The sequence below is a fragment of the Somniosus microcephalus genome, chromosome 4 (genome assembly GCF_052327205.1).
Source record: "Somniosus microcephalus isolate GS21.2 chromosome 4, FLI_Smic_1.0, whole genome shotgun sequence".
NCBI classification, from domain to species: Eukaryota; Metazoa; Chordata; class Chondrichthyes; order Squaliformes; family Somniosidae; genus Somniosus; species Somniosus microcephalus.
This window is the reverse complement of record NC_140990.1, coordinates 345,099,238-345,122,170: the sequence shown is the minus strand read 5'-3', so window position 1 is coordinate 345,122,170 and position 22,933 is coordinate 345,099,238. Positions and strand designations below refer to the sequence as shown.

Genomic DNA, 22,933 nt, shown 5'->3' with positions numbered 1-22,933 from the left:
CTTTATTCTGACCACATGGCAAAACAGGAACTAGAAAAGCCCGCGCATCCACTTAAATACTTCCCAGACAGGAAGTGCTCCCGGCAGCCTGTCCCTGCGGGAAACAAGTTGCTGGAGGAAAGGGCCCCCGGCTGGGGGCTTCTGCTTAGACTGTCTGTGCCGCCGTGAGCGGATTATGTCCAGTGGTGGCGTGTCGCCACAGAGCTCCCCTCAGAATCCGCTTAGGAGGAGTGGACGAGTCGTGACGGTGGTCTAATGGTTCTGCCGCAGCGGCTCTGAGTGGTCGCCAGTCTGGTTGGTTGGGTCGGGCGGTTCGCCGCCGGCTGTGCTGGCTTGCCGGGGGGACGGCCTCTGGCTGGAGGCTGGGCCACGGGGACCTGTTCCCCTGGTTCTGTGTGTGCTGGTTTGAGCCGGTCGATGGAGACTGTCTTGACCCTGTCGCCGTGTCGCAGCTTGAATACCTTGTCCCCGGTTTGTAGTACCTCGTACGGACCGTCGTACAGGGGTCGCAGGGGCCCGCGGTGCGCGTCGTGTCGCACGAAGACGAAGCGCGCCTGCTGTAAATTTGGCGGGATGTGAGGTGCGAGTTCGCCGTGTCGGTTGACCGGAAGTGGGGCGAACTGCTGAGCGGAAGAGAAAGAGTCGAGCCGCTGCTGTTCGGCCGACCAAGGCTTGGTAGGCTCCGGAAGGAATTCGCCTGGGACGCGCAGCGGTTGTCCGTAGACTAACTCCGCTGCCGAGGACTGGAGGTCTTCCTTGACCGCGGTGCGTAGGCCGAGTAGCACCCACGGTAGGCGGTCAGTCCAGGTACTGTCCTGCAGGCCGGCGCGGAGTGAGGCCTTGAGTGACCTGTGGAAGCGTTCACAAAGTCCGTTGGCCTGCGGGTGGTACGCCGTGGTGCGGTGGAGCATCACCCCGAGGTTGCGTGCTGTGGCCGTCCAGAGTTCGGAGGTGAACTGGGCGCCTCTGTCGGAGGTTATGTCGGCCGGTACGCCGAACCTCGCAACCCAGGTGTTAACGAACGCCCTGGCGATGTCGGCTGTGGTGGTGGAGGTCAGCGGCACTGCCTCAGGCCAGCGTGTGTAGCGGTCGACCATCGTGAGGAGATAAGTTTGGCCTTGCGATGGCGGCAGGGGACCGACGATGTCGACGTGTACGTGGTCGAAGCGGCGGCTGGGTACCTCGAAGTCTCCCAGGGGTGCTTTGGTGTGCAGCTGTACCTTAGCCCGTTGGCAGGCGAGGCAGGAGGTGGCCCAAGTCCGAACATCTCTGCTAAGGCCGCGCCAGACGAAGCGCTTGGAGAGGAGTTTGACGGATGCGCGGGAACCCGGGTGAGAGAGCCCGTGGAGCGCGTCGAAGACGCGGCGGCGCCAGGTCTCAGGGACGACCGGCCTGGGTTGGCCGAGTGAGACGTCGCACGTGACTGCCGTGGCTTCGGGCCCGTGCGCGACCTTGGCTAGGCGTAGCCCTGGCAGGCTGGTAGCCGCCGAGAGGAGGTCTGGGTCCGTGAGCTGGGCCGCTGCTAGTTGTGCGTAGTCGACCGCGAGGTGATTCGCACAGACGGCGGGACGGGAAAGGCAGTCGGCGACCACGTTGTCTCTACCGGAGACGTGCTGAATGTCCGTAGTAAACTCGGAGATGGCCACGAGCTGGCGTTGCTGCCTAGCGGACCAGGGTTCGGTGTGCTTGGCCATCGCGTATGTGAGTGGCTTGTGGTCCACATACGCGGTGAAGGGGCGGCCTTCCAGGAGGAACCTGAAATGGCGGACCGACAGGTGGAGTGCGAGAAGCTCGCGGTCGAAAGTGGAGTATTTGACCTCCGGGGGGCGCAGTTGGCGGCTGTAGAAGGCAAGTGGCTGCCACGCGCCATTGACCCACTGCTCGAACACGGCCCCGACCGCGTGGTCGGAGGCGTCGGTGGTGAGCGCGACCCGGGCATCGGCCCTCGGGTGCGCGAGCAGAGTGGCATCGGCGAGCGCGTTTTTGGTGGCGTCGAAGGCGGCTGCCGTGTCAGTGGTCCAGGCTACGTCCATCTTGCCGGATTTCCCTCGGAGGGAGTCGTATAGGGGCTTCATAAGGGCTGCGGCTCTGGGGATGAACCTGTTGTAGAAGTTCACCATCCCGAGGAACTCCTGGAGGCCCTTGATGGTTGTGGGGCGGGGGAATTGCTGGACGGCCTGCACCTTGTTGGGCAGGGGGACGGCCCCGGCAGGGGTGATGTGGTGAACGAGAAAATCGATCTCGGTTAGGCCGAATTGGCACTTCGCCGGGCTGAGGATGAGCCCGTGTTGGGCTAGGCGCCCGAACAGGATGCGAAGGTGTTCGAGGTGTTCCTGTTTGGAGGAGCTGGCCACGAGAATGTCGTCTAGATAGACGAATAGGAAGTTCAGGTCCCGGAGGACTGAGTCCATAAGGCGCTGGAAAGCCTGTGCTGCATTCTTGAGGCCGAAGGGCATCCTCAGGAACTCGAACAGGCCGAATGGGGTGATGACGGCCGTTTTGGGGATGTCCGCGGGGTGTACGGGGACTTGGTGGTAACCGCGCACCAGGTCGACTTTGGAAAAGACGGTTCGTCCGGCCAGTCGGGCCGAGAAGTCCTGGATGTGTGGCACCGGGTACCGATCGGGGGTGGTGGCGTCGTTGAGGCGGCGGTAGTCCCCGCAAGGGCGCCAGCCTCCGCCGGGCTTGGGGGCGATGTGGAGGGGCGAGGCCCAAGGGCTGCTGGAGCGGCGGATGATGCCGAGTTGTTCCATGTTGGTAAACTCGGCCCGCGCGATTTCCAGCTTGGCCGGGTTGAGTCTGCGGGCGTGGGCAGAAACTGGGGGGCCGGTGGTGGGGATATAGTGTTCCACACCGTGCTTGGCGGCTTTGGCCGAAAAGGTCGGGTTAGTGAGGGCGGGAAACTCAGCTAGGAGTGCCGAGTAGTCGTCCGTGGCTCTGGCGAGGCAGTAGGTCGTCGGGCCGGCCGAACGGGCCGGGGTAATAAAGGCGCCGGGGATGGGGGCCATAGTGTTGATGTCGACGAGGCGGTGCCTCGGAATGTCGACAAGGAGGCCGTGGGCGCGTAGGAAGTCGGCGCCGATGAGTGGGCAGAGGACCTTGGCTGTCAGGAACTCCCAGTGGTAGCGGCGGCCCGCGAGGTCGAGCGTGACCATGCGGGTGCCATATGTGCGGATTTCAGAGCCGTTGGCTGCAGCCAGTGTGATACCCCGTGTGCCGCGTTGGATCTCGAGGGCGGAGGCGGGGGTGATGCTGTGCTGGGCCCCTGTGTCGCACAGAAATCGGCGGTTGGTTCTGTCGTCAGTGACGTACAGTAGGGGCTCCTTCTGCCCCGCGGCCATCACGGGGGCCGGTGCGGGGGGGGGTTTGAAGGAACACGGTGGCGTGCAGCGTTGAGCCCTAGCGCCAAAACGGGTGTGGTAGTAGCAGTGACACGGAGTGGTAGGGCGGTCGGGCCTAGCGGCCCGGGAAGACCGCGTGGTCGCTGCCGTGAGGTCGGGCGCGACGTCGCGAGCGGCCTGTGCAGAGAGCAGCCTGTCGGCCTTTTCGGCTATCTCATTCAGGTCCGTGGAGTCAGACTCCACAAGGAGCGGGCGGATGCTGGCGGGGAGCTGCCGAATGAAAAGCGTGCGAAAAAGGGCGCCGGGATTTTTGTCATCTGAGAGGGACAGCATGTGGGAAAGCAGGTCTGATGGTGAAGCGTCACCAAGGCCGGGGAGGTCCAGGAGTTGGCAGTGGCGCTGGTAAGAGGACGTTTGACATTTTTTAAGTAGCGCAGCCTTCAGATGCTCGTACTTGCCCTCCGTTGGTGGATTCTGCAGCGCTGCCCAAACCTTGGGGACTGTAGCGTAGGTGAGCGAGGCGACGAGGTAGTCATACTTCGTGGCATCGACTGTAATGCCTTTCAGCCGGAATCTGGACTCAGCTTGAACGAACCAGGCTTCGGCGAGGTTCTCCCAAAAGTCAGGTAATTTAACCGTGACTACGTTTGTATCCGCCATGCTAGCTTAGGATTCGTCCTGAGCGTCGGGGTCACCAGTGTTGAGATACCGCGGCAAACGTGGGAGTCGAGACAGAGCTATTGAAAACACAGCTTCTTTATTCTGACCACATGGCAAAACAGGAACTAGAAAAGCCCGCGCATCCACTTAAATACTTCCCAGACAGGAAGTGCTCCCGGCAGCCTGTCCCTGCGGGAAACAAGTTGCTGGAGGAAAGGGCCCCCGGCTGGGGGCTTCTGCTTAGACTGTCTGTGCCGCCGTGAGCGGATTATGTCCAGTGGTGGCGTGTCGCCACAGACTTACCCTTTAATCTATTTTCCCAATCCACTCTACTCAATTCCGCTCTCATACCTTCATAGTCTCCTTTATTCAAGCCTAATCGACCCAATCTCTCCTCATACGTCATTCCAGCCATCCCAGGTATCAGTCTGGTGAATCTTCGCTGCACTCCCTCCATGGCAAGAACATCCTTCCTCAGATAAGGCGACCAAAACTGCACACAATACTCAAGGTGTGGTCTCACCAAGACCCTGTACAATTGCAGCAAGACATCCTTGCTCCTGTACTCGAATCCTCTCGCTATGAAGGCCAACATACAATTTGCCTTCTTAACCACCTGCTGCACCTGCATGCTTACCTTCAGCGACTGGTGTACAAGGACACCCAGGTCTCGTTGCACTTCCCCTTTTCCCAACCTATTGCCATTCAGATAATCTGTCTTCCTGTTTTTGCCACCAAAGTGGATAACCTCGCATTTATCCACATTATACTGCATTTGCCCAATCACCCAACCTGTCCAAATCATCCTGGAGTTTCTCTGCATCCTCCTCACAGCACACACGCCCACCCAGCTTTGTGTCGTCTGTAAACTTGGAGCTATTACATCTAGTTCCCTCGTCTAGATCATTAATATATATTGTGAATAGCTGGGGTCCTAGGACCAATCCCTGCGGTACCCCACTAGTCACTGCCTGCCACCCGGAAAAAGACCCTTTTATTCCAACTCTTTGCTTCCTGTCTGCCAACCAGTTCTCTATCTATCCAAGACAGTACCTTACCCCCAATCCCATGTGCTTTAACTTTACACGCCAATCTCTTGTGCAGGACCTTATCAAAAGCCTTCTGAACGTCCAAATACACCACATCCACTGATTCTCCCTTATCTATTCTACCAGTTACATCTTCAAAAAATTCCAGTACATTGGTCAAGCATGATTTACCTTTTGTAAATCCATGTTGACTTTGTCCGATCCTGTCACTGTTTTCCAAGTGCTCTGCTATTACATCTTTTATAATGGACTCTAGCATTTTCCCCACTACCGATGTTAGGCTTACCGGTCTATAATTTCCCGTTTTCTCTCTACCATCTTTTTTAAATAGTGGGGTTACATTCGCTATCCTCCAATCCATGGGAACTGTTCCAGAGTGTATCGAATTTTGGAAGATGACCAGCAATGCATCTACTATTTCTAGGGCCACTTCCTTAAGTACCCTAGGATGTAGATTATCAGGCCCTGGGGATTTATCGACCTTCCGTCCCATCAATTTCCCCAACATCATTTCCCTACAAATACTGATTTCTTTCAGTTCCTCCCTCTCATTAGACCCTATGTTCCCTGACATCTCTGGGAGATTATTTGTGTCCTCCTTTGTGAAGACAGAACCAAAGTATGTATTTAATTGGTCTGCCCGTTATAAATTCCCCTGATTCTGACTGCAAGGGACCTACACTTGACTTCACCAATCTTTTTCTCTTCACATATCTATATTCCATCACACTCCTTACTTGTGCCTTGTAGATGGTGGGAAAGGCTTGGGGAAACGGGAGATGAGACGCTCACTGCAGAATACCCAGCCTCTGACCTGGTATCCAAAAATCTGATATCCAAAAGCTAGCGATCTCTGTCTTGAATATACTCAACGACTGAGCCTCCACAGCCCTCTGGGGTAGAGAATTCCAAAGATTCACCTCCCTCTGAGTGAAGAAATTTCTACTCATCTCAGTCCTAAATGGCCGACCCCTTATTCTGAGACTGTGACCCCTGGTTCTAGACTCCCCAGCCAGGGGAAACGGCCTCCCTGCATCTACCCTATAAAGCCCTGTAAGAAATTTGTATTTTTCAATGCGATCACCTCTCATTCTTCTAAACACTAGAGAATATAGGCCTAGTCTACTCAATCTCTCCTCATAGGACAATCCCCCCATCCCAGGAATCAGTCTGGTGAATCTTCATTGCACTCCCTCTATGGCAAGTATATACTTCCTTAGGTAAGGAGACCAAAACTGCACACAATATTCCAGGTGTGGTCTCACCAGGGCCCGATATAATTGCAGTAAGACATCTTTACTCTTATACTCAAATCTTTTTGTGATAAAGGCCAACATACCATTTGCTTTCCTAATTGCTTGCTGTACCTGCATGTTAACTTTCAGTGATTCGTGTACAAAGACACCCAGGTCCCTCTGAACACCAACATTTCCCAATCTCTTACCATTTAAAAAATATTCTGCTTTTCGATTTTTCCTACCAAAGTGGATAACTTCACATTTCTCCACATTATATTCCATTTGCCATGTTCTTGCCCACTCACTTAGCTTGTCTATATCCCCTTGAAGCCTCCTTGCATCCTCCTCACAACTTACATTCCCACCCAGCTTTGTATCATCAGCAAACTTGGATATATTACATTTGGTCCCCTCACCCAAATCATTGATGTAGATTGTGAATAGCTGAGGCCCAAGCACTGATCCTTGTGGTACCCCACTAGTTACAGCCTGCCAACCCGAAAATGACCCGTTTATTCCTACTCTCTGTTTTCTGTCCGTTAACCAATCCTCAATCCATGTTAGTATATTACCCCCAATCCCATGAGCCCTAATTTTGTTGAATAACCTCTTGTGTGGCACCTTATCGAATGCCTTCTGAAAATCCAAATACACCACATCCACTGGCTGCCCCTCATCTGTTCTGCTAGTTACAACCTCAAAAAACTCCAACAGATTTGTCAAACACGATTTCCCTTTCATAAATCCGTGTTGACTCTGCCCAATCCTATTATTATTTTCTAAGTGCCCTGTTACCACATCGCTAAAAATAGATTCTAGCATTTTCCCTGCTACTGATGTCAGGCTAACTGGTCTGTAGTTCCCCGTTTTCTCTCTCCCTCCTTTCTTAAATAGTGAGGTTAGATTTGTTACCTTCCAATCCTTGGGGAATGTTCTAGAATCTATGGAATTTTGAAAAATGACAACCAATGCATCCACTATCTCTATAGTCACCTCTTTCATAACCCTGGGATGTAGGCCGTCAGATCCAGGGGATTTATCAGCTTTCAATCCCATTAATTTCTCCAGGTCTATTATTTTTTTACTAATTTCTTTTAGTTCCTCATTCTCGCTAGACCCTTGGTTCTCCACTATTTCCGGGAAGTTTATTGCGTCTTCTTCTGTGAAGACAGACACAAAGTATTTGTTTACTTTCTCTGCCATTTCCTTATTCCCCATTATCATTTCTCCTGTCTCAGCCTGTAAGGGACCCACGTTTACTTTCTCTAATCTTTTCCTTTTTACATACCTATAGAAGGTTGTACAATCTGTTTTTATGTCTCTCGTTAGTTTACTCTCATTCTATTTTCCCTTTCTTTATCTTTCTCTGTAAAAAGGAAATGCAGGTGCTGCACTAACAGGACACATGGAGCTTTGAGCAGCACTGCGAGCCCCCTCTGAACTATTTTATAATCAGGCTTAATCAAGGGCCTGTGCTGCTCTGTGTTAAGGATCTGTGTAATATATGCACTCAGGCTGGATTTGCTCCGTCTCCTGTTATAGGTTGGCAGCCTCTATCCAGCAGAAGACTTCAAGACACTGATCAATCAGAAGAATTTCAACTTCAGAGAAGGTGCGTAACACTGGACAATGGATAAAACAACTGGGACACCCGGGGGGATGGGCCAGAGAACTGGTTGGCAGACAGGAAGCAAAGAGTTGGAATAAACGGGTCTTTTTTCGCGTGGCAGGCAGTGACTAGTGGGGTACCGCAGGGATCGGCGCTAGGACCCCATCGGTAGCGGAAAAATGCTAGAGTCCATTATAAAAGATGTAATAATAGAGCACTTGGAAAACAGTGACAAGATCGGACAAAGTCAACATGGATTTACAAAAGGTAAATCATGCTTGACTAATCTACTGGAATTTTTTGAGGATGTAACTGGTAGAATAGATGAGGGAGAACCAGTGGATGTGGTGCATTTGGACTTTCAGAAGGCTTTCATTAAGGTCCCGCATAAGAGATTAGCGTGCAAAGTTAAAGCACATGGGATTGGGGGGTAAGGTACTGACTTGGATAGAGAACTGGTTGGCAGACAGAAAGCAGAGAGTTGGAATAAACGTGTCTTTTTCCAAGTGGCAGGCAGTGACTAGGGGGGTACCGCAGGGATCGGTGCTAGGACCCCAGCTATTCACAATATATATACATGAACTAGATGAGGGAATTAGATGTAATATCTCCAAGTTTGCAGATGACACAAAGCTGGGTGGGCGTGTGTGCTGTGAGGAGGATGCAGAGAAACTCCAGTATGATTTGGACAGGTTGGGTGATTGGGCAGATGCAGTATAATGTGGATAAATGCGAGGTTATCCACTTCGGTGGCAAAAACAGGAAGACAGATCATTATCTGAACGGCAATAGATTGGGAAAAGGGGAAGTGCAACGAGACCTGGGTGTCCTTGTGCACCAGTCGCTGAAGGTAAGTATGCAGGTGCAGCAGGTGGTTAAGAAGGCAAATGCTGTGTTGGCCTTCATAGCGAGAGGATTCGAGTACAGGAGCAAGGATGTCTTACTGCAGTTGTACAGGGCCTTGGTGAGGCCACACCTTGAGTATTGTGTGCAGTTTTGGTCACCTTATCTGAGGAAGGATGTTCTTGCCATGGAGAGAGTGCAGCGAAGATTCACCAGACTGATACCTGGGATGGCAGGAATGACGTATGAGGAGAGATTGTGTCGATTAGGCTTATATTCGCTAGAGTTTAGAAGAATGAGATGGGATCTCATTGAAACTTATAAAATTCTAACAGGACTAGACAGACTAGATGCAGGAAGAATGTTCCCGATGGCGGGGGAGTCCAGAACCAGGGGTCACAGTCTAAGGATAAGGGGTAAGCCATTTTGGACAGAGATGAGGAGGAATTTCTTCACCCAGAGAGTGGTGAACCTGTGGAATTCTCTACCACAAAAGGCAGTTGAGGCCAATTCATTAAATATATTCAAGAAGGAGTTGGATATATTTCTTAAGGTTAAAGGGATCAAGGGATATGGGGAGAAGGCAGGGACAGGGTACTGAGTTTGGATGATCAGCCATGATCTCATTAAATGGCGCAACAGGCTCGAGGGGCCGAATGGCCTACTCCTACCTTCTATGTTAATTCTGGGGGGTGGTGGGCCAGTGAGGGTTAATTCTGGGGGAGATGGGCCGGTGAGGGTTAATTCTGGGGGTGCATGGGCCGGTGAGGGTTCATTCTGGGGGGGCATGGGCTGGTGAGGGTTCATTCTGGGGAGACATGGGCTGGTGAGTGTTAATTCTGGGGAGACATGGGCTGGTGAGGGTTAATTCTGTGGGGGCATGGGCTAGTGAGGGTTAATTCTGGGGAGACATGGGCTGGTGAGGGTTAATTCTGGGGGGGCATGGGCTAGTGAGGGTTAATTCTGGGGGGCATGGGCTGGTGAGGGTTAATTCTGGGGGGGCATGGGCTGGTGAGTGTTAATTCTGGGGGGCATGGGCTGGTGAGGGTTAATTCTGGGGGGCATGGGCTGGTGAGGGTTAATTCTGGGGGGGCATGGGCTGGTGAGTGTTAATTCTGGGGGGCATGGGCTGGTGAGGGTTAATTCTGGGGGGCATGGGCTGGTGAGGGTTAATTCTGGGGGGGCATGGGCTGGTGAGTGTTAATTCTGGGGGGCATGGGCTGGTGAGTGTTAATTCTGGGGGGCATGGGCTGGTGAGGGTTAATTCTGGGGGGCATGGGCTGGTGAGGGTTAATTCTGGGGGGCATGGGCTGGTGAGGGTTAATTCTGGGGGGGCATGGGCTGGTGAGGGTTAATTCTGGGGGGGCATGGGCTGGTGAGGGTTAATTCTGGGGGGCATGGGCTGGTTGGGATTGAGTTGATTTTGCTGGGATCATACTCTTAGTTTGACTATTCTCTGTGATGCGCGGGTGTTCTGTTTACAGCCATTCCTGTCCAGGAGCTAAAACAAGCAGCGGGTCAGTCCGCATTTGTGGAGAGAACACAAAAGCTTCAGGTCTGGATCCTCCTTTAGAGCTGAAGAATAAGAGGTGGACAGGTCACAAGCAGAGAAAGGGGAGGGATCAAAATATATATTTTTAAAAATCAGATAAACAGAGAGCGGAATCATGACTGACGTGATGTAACTGGAGTCAAGTCATGAACAAAACAATAAGGGGGGAAAAATTCGGTATTGACCATTTTGGGGCGCTAACATCGCCTGGGCGTTAATTAGCGCCGGCGACCGCAAAATTGAGTTTTAGGGCCCAAAGAGGGAAGTGGAACGCTAAATCAACTGCTCCACTTCCTTCTTAGGGCATTAATGTCGGGGAGTAGGGCGGAGACTTCAGCAGAACTGCACACTGGGCCTTGCAGCGCTGCCGCGTTCAAAGGTTCCTTCGCTCCCTTAAAGGGAAGGGCCTTCGCTGTAGGCTCTGCAATTTAAAAAGTACCCACCTGGACCACCAAGGCAGCTGCAATCCCACTCAAGCAGAGTGCCGGGCTGATCAATCGCGGGCAGGAACCCGCGGAAAAAACTAGAACAGGAAAGGTAAATTTTTTTTACTTACCTCGGCCACCTCGCCTTTAATCATCACCCTCGAAGCGGCTGGCTGCCGGATGCACGCCTTCTGCAGCTGTCGGTGTTTTGGACCGGCGCTGCTGCAGGGGGCGGAAGTCAATTTTGGGACCGGGGCGATTCGCACCGCGATGACGTCACGATCTCTGGGCGAAGGAGATCGGGCCGCTACGCTGTAGCGCCGCCATAAAACTCCCGACGAATATGGCGGGAGTCGATATCAGCGCCGCACCTGGTTGCAAAGCCATTTGTGCCCCGGCACCCAATTTCACCCCCTAAGACATTACAGAGGCCTGGGGAATGTGAGGCCTGGGGAATGTGAGGCCTGGGGAATGTGAGGCCTGGGGAATGTGAGGCCTGGGGAATGTGAGGCCTGGGGAATGTGAGGCCGGGGGAATGTGAGGCCTGGGGAATGTGAGGCCGGGGGAATGTGAGGCCTGGGGAATGTGAGGCCGGGGGAATGTGAGGCCGGGGGAATGTGAGGCCGGGGGAATGTGAGGCCGGGGGAATGTGAGGCCGGGGGAATGTGAGGCCGGGGGAATGTGAGGCCGGGGGAATGTGAGGCCGGGGGAATGTGAGGCCTGGGGAATGTGAGGCCGGGGGAATGTGAGGCCGGGGGAATGTGAGGCCTGGGGAATGTGAGGCCGGGGGAATGTGAGGCCGGGGGAATGTGAGGCCGGGGGAATGTGAGGCCGGGGGAATGTGAGGCCTGGGGAATGTGAGGCCGGGGGAATGTGAGGCCGGGGGAATGTGAGGCCGGGGGAATGTGAGGCCGGGGGAATGTGAGGCCGGGGGAATGTGAGGCCGGGGGAATGTGAGGCCTGGGGAATGTGAGGCCTGGGGAATGTGAGGCCTGGGGAATGTGAGGCCTGGGGAATGTGAGGCCGGGGGAATGTGAGGCCTGGGGAATGTGAGGCCTGGGGAATGTGAGGCCGGGGGAATGTGAGGCCTGGGGAATGTGAGGCCTGGGGAATGTGAGGCCTGGGGAATGTGAGGCCGGGGGAATGTGAGGCCTGGGGAATGTGAGGCCTGGGGAATGTGAGGCCGGGGGAATGTGAGGCCTGGGGAATGTGAGGCCTGGGGAATGTGAGGCCGGGGGAATGTGAGGCCGGGGGAATGTGAGGCCGGGGGAATGTGAGGCCGGGGGAATGTGAGGCCTGGGGAATGTGAGGCCGGGGGAATGTGAGGCCGGGGGAATGTGAGGCCGGGGGAATGTGAGGCCGGGGGAATGTGAGGCCGGGGGAATGTGAGGCCTGGGGAATGTGAGGCCGGGGGAATGTGAGGCCGGGGGAATGTGAGGCCGGGGGAATGTGAGGCCGGGGGAATGTGAGGCCTGGGGAATGTGAGGCCTGGGGAATGTGAGGCCGGGGGAATGTGAGGCCGGGGGAATGTGAGGCCGGGGGAATGTGAGGCCGGGGGAATGTGAGGCCGGGGGAATGTGAGGCCGGGGGAATGTGAGGCCGGGGGAATGTGAGGCCTGGGGAATGTGAGGCCGGGGGAATGTGAGGCCGGGGGAATGTGAGGCCGGGGGAATGTGAGGCCTGGGGAATGTGAGGCCTGGGGAATGTGAGGCCTGGGGAATGTGAGGCCTGGGGAATGTGAGGCCGGGGGAATGTGAGGCCGGGGGAATGTGAGGCCTGGGGAATGTGAGGCCGGGGGAATGTGAGGCCGGGGGAATGTGAGGCCGGGGGAATGTGAGGCCGGGGGAATGTGAGGCCTGGGGAATGTGAGGCCTGGGGAATGTGAGGCCGGGGGAATGTGAGGCCGGGGGAATGTGAGGCCGGGGGAATGTGAGGCCGGGGGAATGTGAGGCCGGGGGAATGTGAGGCCGGGGGAATGTGAGGCCTGGGGAATGTGAGGCCGGGGGAATGTGAGGCCGGGGGAATGTGAGGCCTGGGGAATGTGAGGCCTGGGGAATGTGAGGCCGGGGGAATGTGAGGCCGGGGGAATGTGAGGCCTGGGGAATGTGAGGCCTGGGGAATGTGAGGCCGGGGGAATGTGAGGCGAGCGATGGGAAACCTGGGTCAGATGTGGAATGACCACAGGCTTGAAGATGAGGATATCGCTATGGTCTGAAATTACAGGTTGCCTCGGAGAAAGATGTGATACTGTTACTGAAGCTTGCGGTGTGCTTTGTTGGAACATTGTTACGAGTCGAATGACTGAGGGCCCAGAGTCGGAATGAGATGGTTGCATTTGTGAACAATACAGAGGTGTTCTGCAAAGTGGTTAACCGATCTGTGTTTCGTGGCTCTAGTCTAGAGCAGACTTCCCCATGATCAGCGAATGGAATATGCTGGATTACCTGAAGTACACAAATTGCTATCACATGCAAAAAGATTTTGGGGCCCTGGATTGTGGGGGAAAGGTGAACGGGTGGGTATTGCATCTCCTTTGGTTGCATGGGAAGATGCCAGAGGCAGGGTAGCTGGAAGAGTGAACATCTCTCCGGAAACCACAGTGGCGAGGGGGAGGATAAGCTGTGTTTGGTGGTAGGACCATATTGTGCGTGGCAGCAGTGATGGAAGATGATCTGGTGAATGTGGAGGTTGGTGGGATGGAAGGTGAGAACCGGGGGACACTCAGTTGTGAGAGGAAGAGTGGGGGGGTGCGGTCAAGGCAGAAACACGAGAACTGGGATGGACTCTGTCAAGAACAGCATTGACCACTGGAGAGAGAAATTGTCAGGTGAGGGAAAAGGAAGAATTTTTAAAAGCTCTGGTGTGGAAGGTAGAGTCGCCATAGCTGTTTCTTTAGAGATGGAGAAACGGAGAAAACGGATGGAGTTTTTACAGGGTGGGACAAAGCCAGTGAAGGCAGTCGACTCCAAAGCTGAACAGGATAAGCTACTGGAGGATTTGAACATACTTGGGAATTGGGCAGACAGGTGGCAGAAGAAATTCGATGTAGAGAAGTGCAGAGTGCTTCACATGGGACAGAAAATCATGGAAGGGACTATTACTTAAATGGAAAGAAAATCATGCATGGAAAATGAGAGATCTGGCAGTCCTGATTGACAATAAATTGAAGCTATTGCAGCAATGCTCGGTAGCAGTGAGTGAAGCAAATCAAATGCTGGGATGTATTCAAAGGTCAAAATTGAGCCGAAATAGTGAGGTAATCCTGGCACTTTAGAAATCATTGGTGTGACCGCACTTAGAATACTGTATACAGTTCTGGTCGCCATAGTATAAAAAGAAAGGATACAGAAGAGAGCAACCAGAATGATTGAGGGGATGGAGGGAGTGGATTATGAGTGATTACACAAATTGAGGATATTCTCACTAGAAAGAGAAAGTTGAGCAGTGTTGTTTTTAGGATTCTGTCTGTTTCACCTTGTCCAGAACAGTAGAACCAGAGGACATGGCCTGCGCTTGAAGGGGAGAAATTCAGAATTGATCTGTGGAAACAATCTTTCAGTGAGTGGTCAGTCTATGGAACAGGCTCCCTAGGGAGACTGTGGAAGCAGTTAGTATGGTTCATTCAAATGCAATTGGATAGATTTCTTTCAGAAAATAATATTTTGGGATTCAGTATATGATTAATTTGAGACATGACGTGTGGGGAGTGTAGCGTGCTCGGGAGGAACAGATGACTTTGGAACTATGGTTCCCAAAGCGCTCCACCACTGGGGTTTTCCTCGCCTCGGGTCTGGGTTTGTTGTAGACTAATTGCTAGAGATTGATTGCTGTGATTAATCAACAACTCCATTATCGTTGTATCATGGGACTACCAGGATGGTAAGAGGTGAACTAGATGGACCGTAGTCTTTTTTCATATAGCAATTCCTATGTTCCTATATTCCAGGTAGCTATGGGAGTCAGTGGGTTTGTAAGAGACGAGAGTGGGAAACCCATCATTGGAGATGAAGAGCATTCCAGCGGGGGAAGGGAGAAGTTAGAGATGGACCATGTGATGGTGCGAATGTGTGGGAATTGGAAGCATAGTTAATAAAATTCTCAAGGTCCGAGCGAGAGCAAGAAGCCTTACGCAGTCATCAATGTAGCAGGAGAGGAGGTCTGGGAGGGGCTGAGTAGGACTGGAACAAAGAGTGTTCAACATACTCTGCCTACCTGGGACCCATGCAACACTTAATCTGGACAAAGTGAGTAGAATTAAGAGAAGTGGTTGAAGGTAAGAGCAAGTTCAGCCAGTTGGAGAAGGGTGATGGTGGATGGAGACTGGTTGGGGAACTGTTCAAGAAGCGGAGACTATCCTGGCGAGGGATAGAGGTGTAGCGACTCGGTGAAAGAAACGTGACCTGCAGTGAATAGAGGTTCTGAGAGTTCTGTCTCCACACAGTGACCAAGCAGCTGATGGAGCGCGTCTACCAGTTCCTGGAAGTCAAGAATCGGCAGTATTACATGAAAAGCATGGACTGCATCAGAGTCTGCAGGGAGGAAGCTTGCAAGGTGAGCAGAGAACGTGATCTGCCGTTTCAGATCTCTGTAAAAGACTCATCAAAGGCTTATAATGTTGCCAAAAAGAGTAGTAAACCTGAGGATTGGGAGGATTTTAGAATTCCGCAAAAGAGGACCAAGAAATTGATTTAGGAGAAAAAATAGAACATGAGAATAAACTAGCGAGAGACATAAAAACAGACTGTAAACGCTTCTATAGGTATGTAAAAAGGAATAGATTAGCGAAAGTAAATGTGGGTCCCTTTCAGGCAGAGACGGTAGATATAATGGGGAAAAATGAAATGGCAGCAACTTTTTTTTATTTGTTCATGGGATGTGGGCGTTACTGGCAAGGCCAGCAATTATTGCATTAAGCAAATATACTTTTTATCTGTCTTCACAGAAGAAGACGCACAAAATTCCGGAAATTGTGGGGAACAAAGGGTCTAGTGAGAATGAGGAAATTGAAGATAGTCGTAGTAATAAAGAAATAGTACTGGAGAAATTAATGGGACTAAAAGCCGACAAATCCCCTGGACCTGATGGCCTGCACCCTCGGGTTTTAAAAGTGGTGGCTGCAAAGATAGTGGATGCATTGGGTTTGATCTTCCAGAATTCCCTAGATTCTAGAACGGTCCCAGCGGATTGGAAGGTAGCAAATGTAAGAATTTAAGAATTCCGCACCCTCTAAGCCTTTCACACTCTGACTATCCCAGTTAATATTGGGGAAGTTGAAATCCCCGACTATTATTACCCTATTATTTCTACACTTCTCTGAGATTTGTCTACATATCTGTTCCTCTATCTCCCCCTGACTGTTTGGGGGCCTGTAGTACACTCCCAGCAAAGTGCTTGCCCCCTTTTTGTTTTTAAGTTCTACCCATATGGATTCATTAGAGGAACCCGCTAATATATCATCCCTCCTTACAGCAGTAATTGACTCCTTGATTAATAATGCGACACCCCCCTCATCTTTTACACCCCCCTCTGCCTCGCCTGAAGATTCTATACCCCGGAATATTGTGCTGCCAGTCCTGCCCCTCCCTCAACCATGTCTCTGTGATAGCAACAATATCATACTCCCATGTGTTCATCACCACCTTCAATTCATCTGCCTTACTCGCAAGACTCCTTGCATTAAAATAAATGCCATCCAGCCTTACCATACTCCCTTGTGCCATTACATATTTGCTCTGCCTTCCAGGCTGACTTGTTTTTTCCTCTATATTTGGCTGTGCATCACCCCCTACCATAACTCCACTCCGTATCCCATCCCCCTGCCAAGTTAGTTTAAACCCCCCCCCCCCCCACAACAGTACCAGCAAACCTCCCCGCAAGGATGTTCATCCCGTTCAGGTGCAACCTGTCCGACTTGTACAGGTCCCACCTTCCCCAGAAGCAGACCCAGTGATCCAGGAAACTAAAGCCCTCCCTCCTGCACCAACTCATTAGCCACGCATTCATCTGCTCTATTCTCCTATTCCTATACTCACTAGTACGTGGCACCGGAAGTAATCCAGAGATTACAAGCTTTGAGGTCCTGCTTTTTAATCTGCTACCTAGCTCCCTAAATTCTTGTTGCAGGACCTCATCCCTCTTTCTACCCATGTCATTGGTACTAATGTGAACCACAACCTCAGACTGTTCACCCTCCCCCTTCAGAATGCCCTGCAGCCATTCAGTGACATCCTTGACCCTGGCACCAGGGAGGCAACATACCATCCTGGAGTCACGTCTGCGGCCACAGAAACGTCTATCTGTTCCCCTTACGATAGAATCCTCTATCACTATTGCTCTCCCACTCTTTTTCCTCCCCTCCTGTGCAGCTGAGCCACTCGTAGTGCCACGGACTTGGCTCTTGCTGCATTCCGCTGAGAAACCGTCTCCTCCATCAGTATCCAAAACGGAAAATCTGTTGGAGAGGGAGATGGACCCAGGGGACTCCTGCACTACCTTCCTGGTTCTTTTGCTCTGTCTGACGGTCACCCATTTCCTGTCTGCCTGTGCACTCTTTACCTGCGGTGTGACCACCTCGTTATACGTGCTATCCACGAAGATCTCAGCTTCGCGGATGCTCCACAGTGACTCCAGCTGCAGTTCCAACTCCGAAACGCGGATTTCGAGTAGCTGCAGCTGGAGACACCTAAAGTGCCCTGGACACCTAAAGTGTCCCTGACTTCCCACATAGCACAGGAGGAGCACTCCGCGCAGCCAAGCTGCCCTGCCATGTCCTACCCTTAATTTACTCCCTTTACTTCCTTTAAATTAAAGAATATTAAATACACTCGGGACCTTTCTTCCCTTTAAACACTACTTACTCTAAACTAGAGACCTTACTTTGACTTTAACGACTGGACTGTAGAAATACTTACCAGGTCCTACTTACCAATCAGCTCCTTCCCTGGTTGTGACGTCACTTTAGTGGTTTCGCAGTTGTTGTTTGACTGCTCCCGCTCTCGGACTCTTTCCTTGGTGTAAAGTAAGAACCAATTCCTACAGGGTGAAAAGTTAGGAAAAACAAAGGCGAAGCAAGGGAGCTCCTCCTTCCACTCCTCACCTGACTCACGCAACTCGCAGCACTCTGTTTAAACCGCTCTCAGTGCAAAATCGTACTTCAAAGCTTGTTTTTATAGGCCCTGAAACAAAGGAGCTTGCTGGGTTCTGCTACAAGAGAACCAGTTTAATCTAGTTTCCCTAATTAACTGCCTTCAGCAGCTCTGAAGTGTCGGCCTTGTATATCCCTTTATAACCCTGCTTAAAGCTGGAAAATTTAGATTTTAAACAGTAAACAGTAACAGTAAATGTGAAACAAACAAAAGTTTAATTTTAGCAAACAGTTAAGACTCCCTGACTCACCCAACTCGCAGCACTCTGTTTAAACCACACTCAGTTTACTTTTGTCTATCTTTGTCCTTTTTCATATCTACGCTAAATCTAACTGAATTATGATCATGACCACCAAAATGTTCTCCTACTGATACCCCTTCCACCTGCCCAGCTTCATTCGGTAAAACTAAGTCCAGAACCACCCCCTCTCATTGGGCTTGCTGCGTACTGGCTAAAAAAGTTCTCCTCAATACATTTTAAGAATTCTACACCCTCTATACCTTTCACACTGATTCTATCCCAGTTAATATTTGGGTAGTTGGAATCCCCAATTATTACTGACCTATTGTTTTTGCACTTCCCTGAAATTTGCCTATGTATTTGTTGTTCTATCTCCCTGAATGTTTGGGGCTCTATAGTGCACTCCCAGCAGTGTGATTGCCCCTTTTTTGTTCTTCAATTCAACCCATATGGCCTCATTTGATGATGCTTCTAACATAACACATCCCTCCTCATAGCTGTAATTGTTTCTTTAACCAATATTGCGACCCCCCTCTTTTTATTATATCCCACTTTCTATCTCGTCTGAAAATTCTGTAACCAGGTATGATGAGCTGCCATTCCTGCCCTTCTATCAGCCAAGTTTTAGTAATAGCTATGATATCATACTTCCACATGTTTATCTGTGCCCTCAGCACATCTGCCTTATTTATTAGACTCCTTGCATTGTAGTATATACCATTAAGCACTGCCAAACTCCTTTGTTTCCTACGCCTTCCAAACTGACTTACTTATTTTTTTGCCTTCCATTTCCAACTTTGCTTCTCTACCTTCTGAATCTTAGATCAGGTTCCCATTCCCTGCCAAGCTAGTTTAAACACTCCCCAACAGCATGAGCAACCGCCCCCACCCCCAACGCTAGGATAATGGTCTCTGCTCTGTACAGGTCCCAGCTCCCCCAGAACCGATCCCAATGCCGTAGGAATCTGAAGCCCTCTCATAGAGTCATAGAGTTTTACAGCACAGAAAGAGGCCCTTCGGCCCATCGTGTCTGCGCCGCCCATCCATCCCTGTCCAGTCTAATCCCATTTTCCAGCATTTGGTCCATAGCCTTGTATGCAATGGCATTTCAAGTGCTCATCCAAATGCTTCTTGAATGTTGTGAGGGTTCCTGCCTCCACCACCCTTTCAGGCGTTGAGTTCCACATTCCAACCACCCTCTGGGTGAAAAAGTTCCTCCTCAAATCCCCTCTAAATCTCCTGCCTCTTACCCTGAATCTATGCCCCCTTGTTATTGACCCCCCCACTAAGGGGAAAAGTTCCTCTTTATCTACCCTGTCTATGCCCCTCATCATTTTGTACACCTCAATCAGGTCCCCCCTCAGCCTTCTCTGCTCCAAGGAAAACAACTCCAGCCTGTCCAGCCTCTCTTCATAGCTGAGGCGCTCCATCCCAGGTAACATCCTGGTGAATCTTCTCTGCACCCTCTCCAAAGCAATCACATCCTTCCTATAGTGAGGCGACCAGAACTGCACACAGTACTCCAGCTGTGGCCTCACCAGCGTTTTGTACAGCTCCATCATAACCTCCCTGCTCTTATATTCTATGCCTCGGCTAATGAAGGCAAGTATCCCATATGCCTTTTTAACCACCTTATCTACCTGCTCCGCTGCCTTCAGGGATCTATGTACATGTACACCAAGGTCCCTCTGACCCTCTGTACTTCCTAGGGTCCTACCACTCATTGTGTATTCCCTTGCCTTATTTGTCCGTCCAAAATGCATCACCTCGCACTTTTCAGGGTTAAATTCCATTTGCCACTTTTCCGCCCATCTGACCAACCCGTTTATATCGTCCTGTAGCCGGAGGCTTTCCTCCTCGCAATTTACCACCCCACCAATTTTCGTGTCATCTGCGAACTTACTGATCATACCTTTTACATTCTCATCCAAATCATTTATGTAGATCACAAACAATAAGGGACCCAGCACCGATCCCTGAGGTACCCCACTGGACACAGGCTTCCAGTCACAAAAGCAACCTTCGACCATCACCCTCTGCCTCCTGCCACTCAGCCAGTTTAGGATCCAACGCGCCAAGGCACCCTGGATCCCATGGGCTCTTACCTTCTTGACCAGTCTCCTATGCGGGACTTTGTCAAAAGCTTTACTGAAGTCCATGTAAACCACATCCACAGCATTTCCCTCATCCACCCCACTAGTCACCCCCTCGAAAAATTCGATCAGATTTGTTAGACATGATTTACCCTTGACAAAGCCATGCTGACTATCCCCGATTAATCCTTGCCTCTCCAAGTGGAGATTAATTTTGTCCCTCAGAATTTTTTCCAATAATTTCCCCACCACAGATGTTAGACTCACTGGCCTGTAATTCCCTGGTTTATCCCTGCTACCCTTCTTGAATAATGGTACTACGTTAGCTGTTCTCCAGTCCTCTGGTACATCCCCTGTGGCCAGAGAGGTTCTGAAAATTAGTGTCAGAGCCCCTGCAATCTCCTCCCTTGCCTCCCACAGCAGCCTGGGATACATCTCGTCCGGGCCTGGGGATTTATCCACTTTTTGGCCCGCTAAAACCGCTAGCACCTCCTCCCTCTCGATGCTAATATGTTCAAGTATGTCACAGTCCCCTTGCCCGATTTCTATGTCTGCATCGTCTTTCTCCATAGTGAACACAGATGCAAAAAATTCATTTAAAACCCCGCCTACATCCTCTGGCTCTACACACAGATTGCCACTTTGGTCCCTAATGGGCCCTACCCTTTCCCTGGTTATCCTCTTACCCTTAATATACTTATAAAACATCTTAGGATTTTCCTTTATTTTGCTCGCCAGTGTTATTTCATGGCCCCTCCTCGCCCTCCTAATTTCTTTTTTAAGTATGCCCCTGCACTTTTTATACTCCTCTAGGGCTTCTTCTGTCTTTAGTCTTTTGTAACTGCCAAAAGCCCCCCTTTTATTTCTAATGCATTTTTGTATATCCCTTGTCATCCAAGGTTCCCTTTGCTTGTTGGTCCCACCCTTGACCTTTACAGGAACATGTTGGCGTTGTACTCTCTCTATTTCCCTTCTGAACGTCTCCCTCTCTCCTGCACCATCTCTTCAGACATGCATTCATCTGTTCTATCCTCTTATTTCTGTACTCACTAGTGCGTGGCACCGGGAGTAATCCAGTGATTACTACCTTTGAGGTCCTGTTTATTAATCTCTTTCTTCTCCCTAAAATCTGCCTGCAGGAATTCATCCCTCTTTCTGCCTGTCATTGGTACCGAATATGGACCACGACCTCTGGCTGTTTACCCCCCCACCCCTTCAGAATGTTCTGCAGCCACTCAGTGACATCTTTGACTCTGGTACCAGGGAGGCAACATACCATCCTGGAGTCACGTCTGCATCCGCAGACATGCCTGTCTGTTGCCCTAACTGTTGAATCCCCTATTATTGCTTTTTTGACAGCGATACAATGAGTGTGGTAACTCATGCCCTGCTGCTGAATCATTCAGCAAATTAGATCGCAGCGTGCTGCTTAACCATGATGCATGCTGCTCTAGTCCTCCAGAGCATGTTTGGTCACATTACTGTGGTGCAGGGCTAAGTGAGGGCTTGAAATCGGTGTCTGTTTATTATATTTTTGACCCCGCGTGCTGGTGGTGGTATTTGTTTCAGTGTGAATACTTACATTTTTATTCTTTATCATCAGTTTCTAAAATCTGTTTAAATGAATGGCTGTCCAGCGGTTAATGCCTGTGATTCAGTCTGCGTGTTATAGCATGTGTGCTGATTCTCTCAAACAGAAAAGATTGTTCATTGCCCTTTACCCCCAAAGTTAAGATTTTAGAAAACTAGTGCAGAGAAAGGCTTAATAACTAACATGTAAACATTGAGAAAGAAAAAATGCCAATTTGGCCCATCAATCCCACTCCTTCCACAGCCCTTATACAATCTACCCTACCATGGTCTCTGCCTCACTCCTTTAATCTTCCGTGCGGTTCGAATCACTTCCACTCTGGTTCTGACCACCGCACTTATTATGAGCAGCGATATAAACAAAACGAGACCAGTGGTTTGGTGCAAAGAAAACCAACGTTTATTAAAAATAGAGAAAAATAAACACTATACAGAGAAAATCACTATGTATGTAACACAATTACACTTAGCGGGGGAGGAGAAACGGACACATCGAGGGAAAATGACTAAAATGACAATTTTAGCAATCCCCTTAACTCCCACCCTTTACACCTATCTAAGTTGTCTTGCGATGGGCCAGAAAGTTTATGCTCACCAGTCTCGGATGTTAGAACGCCTGCTCCGTGCCCCGTTGCCTGCCGATATCTTTAGGGTTTTCAGCACCCAGAGCAGAGATACCCCAGTGATTCAAAGGTAACTTTCAGCATCCTGCTTCCCTGGACGGGCTCTTCGTCGTCGATCTTCTTGATGGTAAGGCAGGGCACCGGAGTCCAGGCGAGAGAGAGCGAGATATGGCTTCCCGAGGGACTACTTATACCCCTTTCTGGGAGCCCTTATCACTTGCCAGATCAGCCTGTTTCTTTGTCTGACCTGGACGTGTTGAAGATGATACAAAGGAAACCGACCTGGGCCTATCGACCTGGATGGCCGGTTAATCAGTCTTTAAACATCCCATAAGTGTTTCCCTTTGTGTAACTGGTCTTGTGATGGGGCCATTCCAGTTTGAATGCCCCGTTGATCGTTTCCAAACAGTGTTGAAGTCAGCTAGCGAAGGTCTGAATGCAGCTATTACCCGTTGATTATCCGTGCAAACGGCCTTGATGGGTTTTAATCAAAGGCCCGAATGCCACTGTTTGCTTCTCATACA

The 22,933-nt window shown here is 50.9% G+C and overlaps 1 protein-coding gene across 5 annotated transcripts in view; it reads left to right on the top strand.

The window, feature by feature from the left end:
• LOC147120739 (DNA repair protein Ku80-like) overlaps positions 1-22,933 on the top strand; it is a 197,389-nt gene that overhangs the window by 133,401 nt on the left and 41,055 nt on the right. For 3 of the 5 annotated variants that reach the window (XM_085986973.1, XM_085986972.1, XM_085986975.1), the window contains 2 exons: positions 7,831-7,900; positions 15,159-15,268. In XM_085986973.1, coding sequence (XP_085843099.1) covers positions 7,831-7,900; positions 15,159-15,268 — 180 coding nt within the window. The remainder of the gene's footprint in view (positions 1-7,830; positions 7,901-15,158; positions 15,269-22,933) is intronic. The other 2 variants (XR_015078230.1, XM_085986974.1) reach the window with 1 other exon arrangement.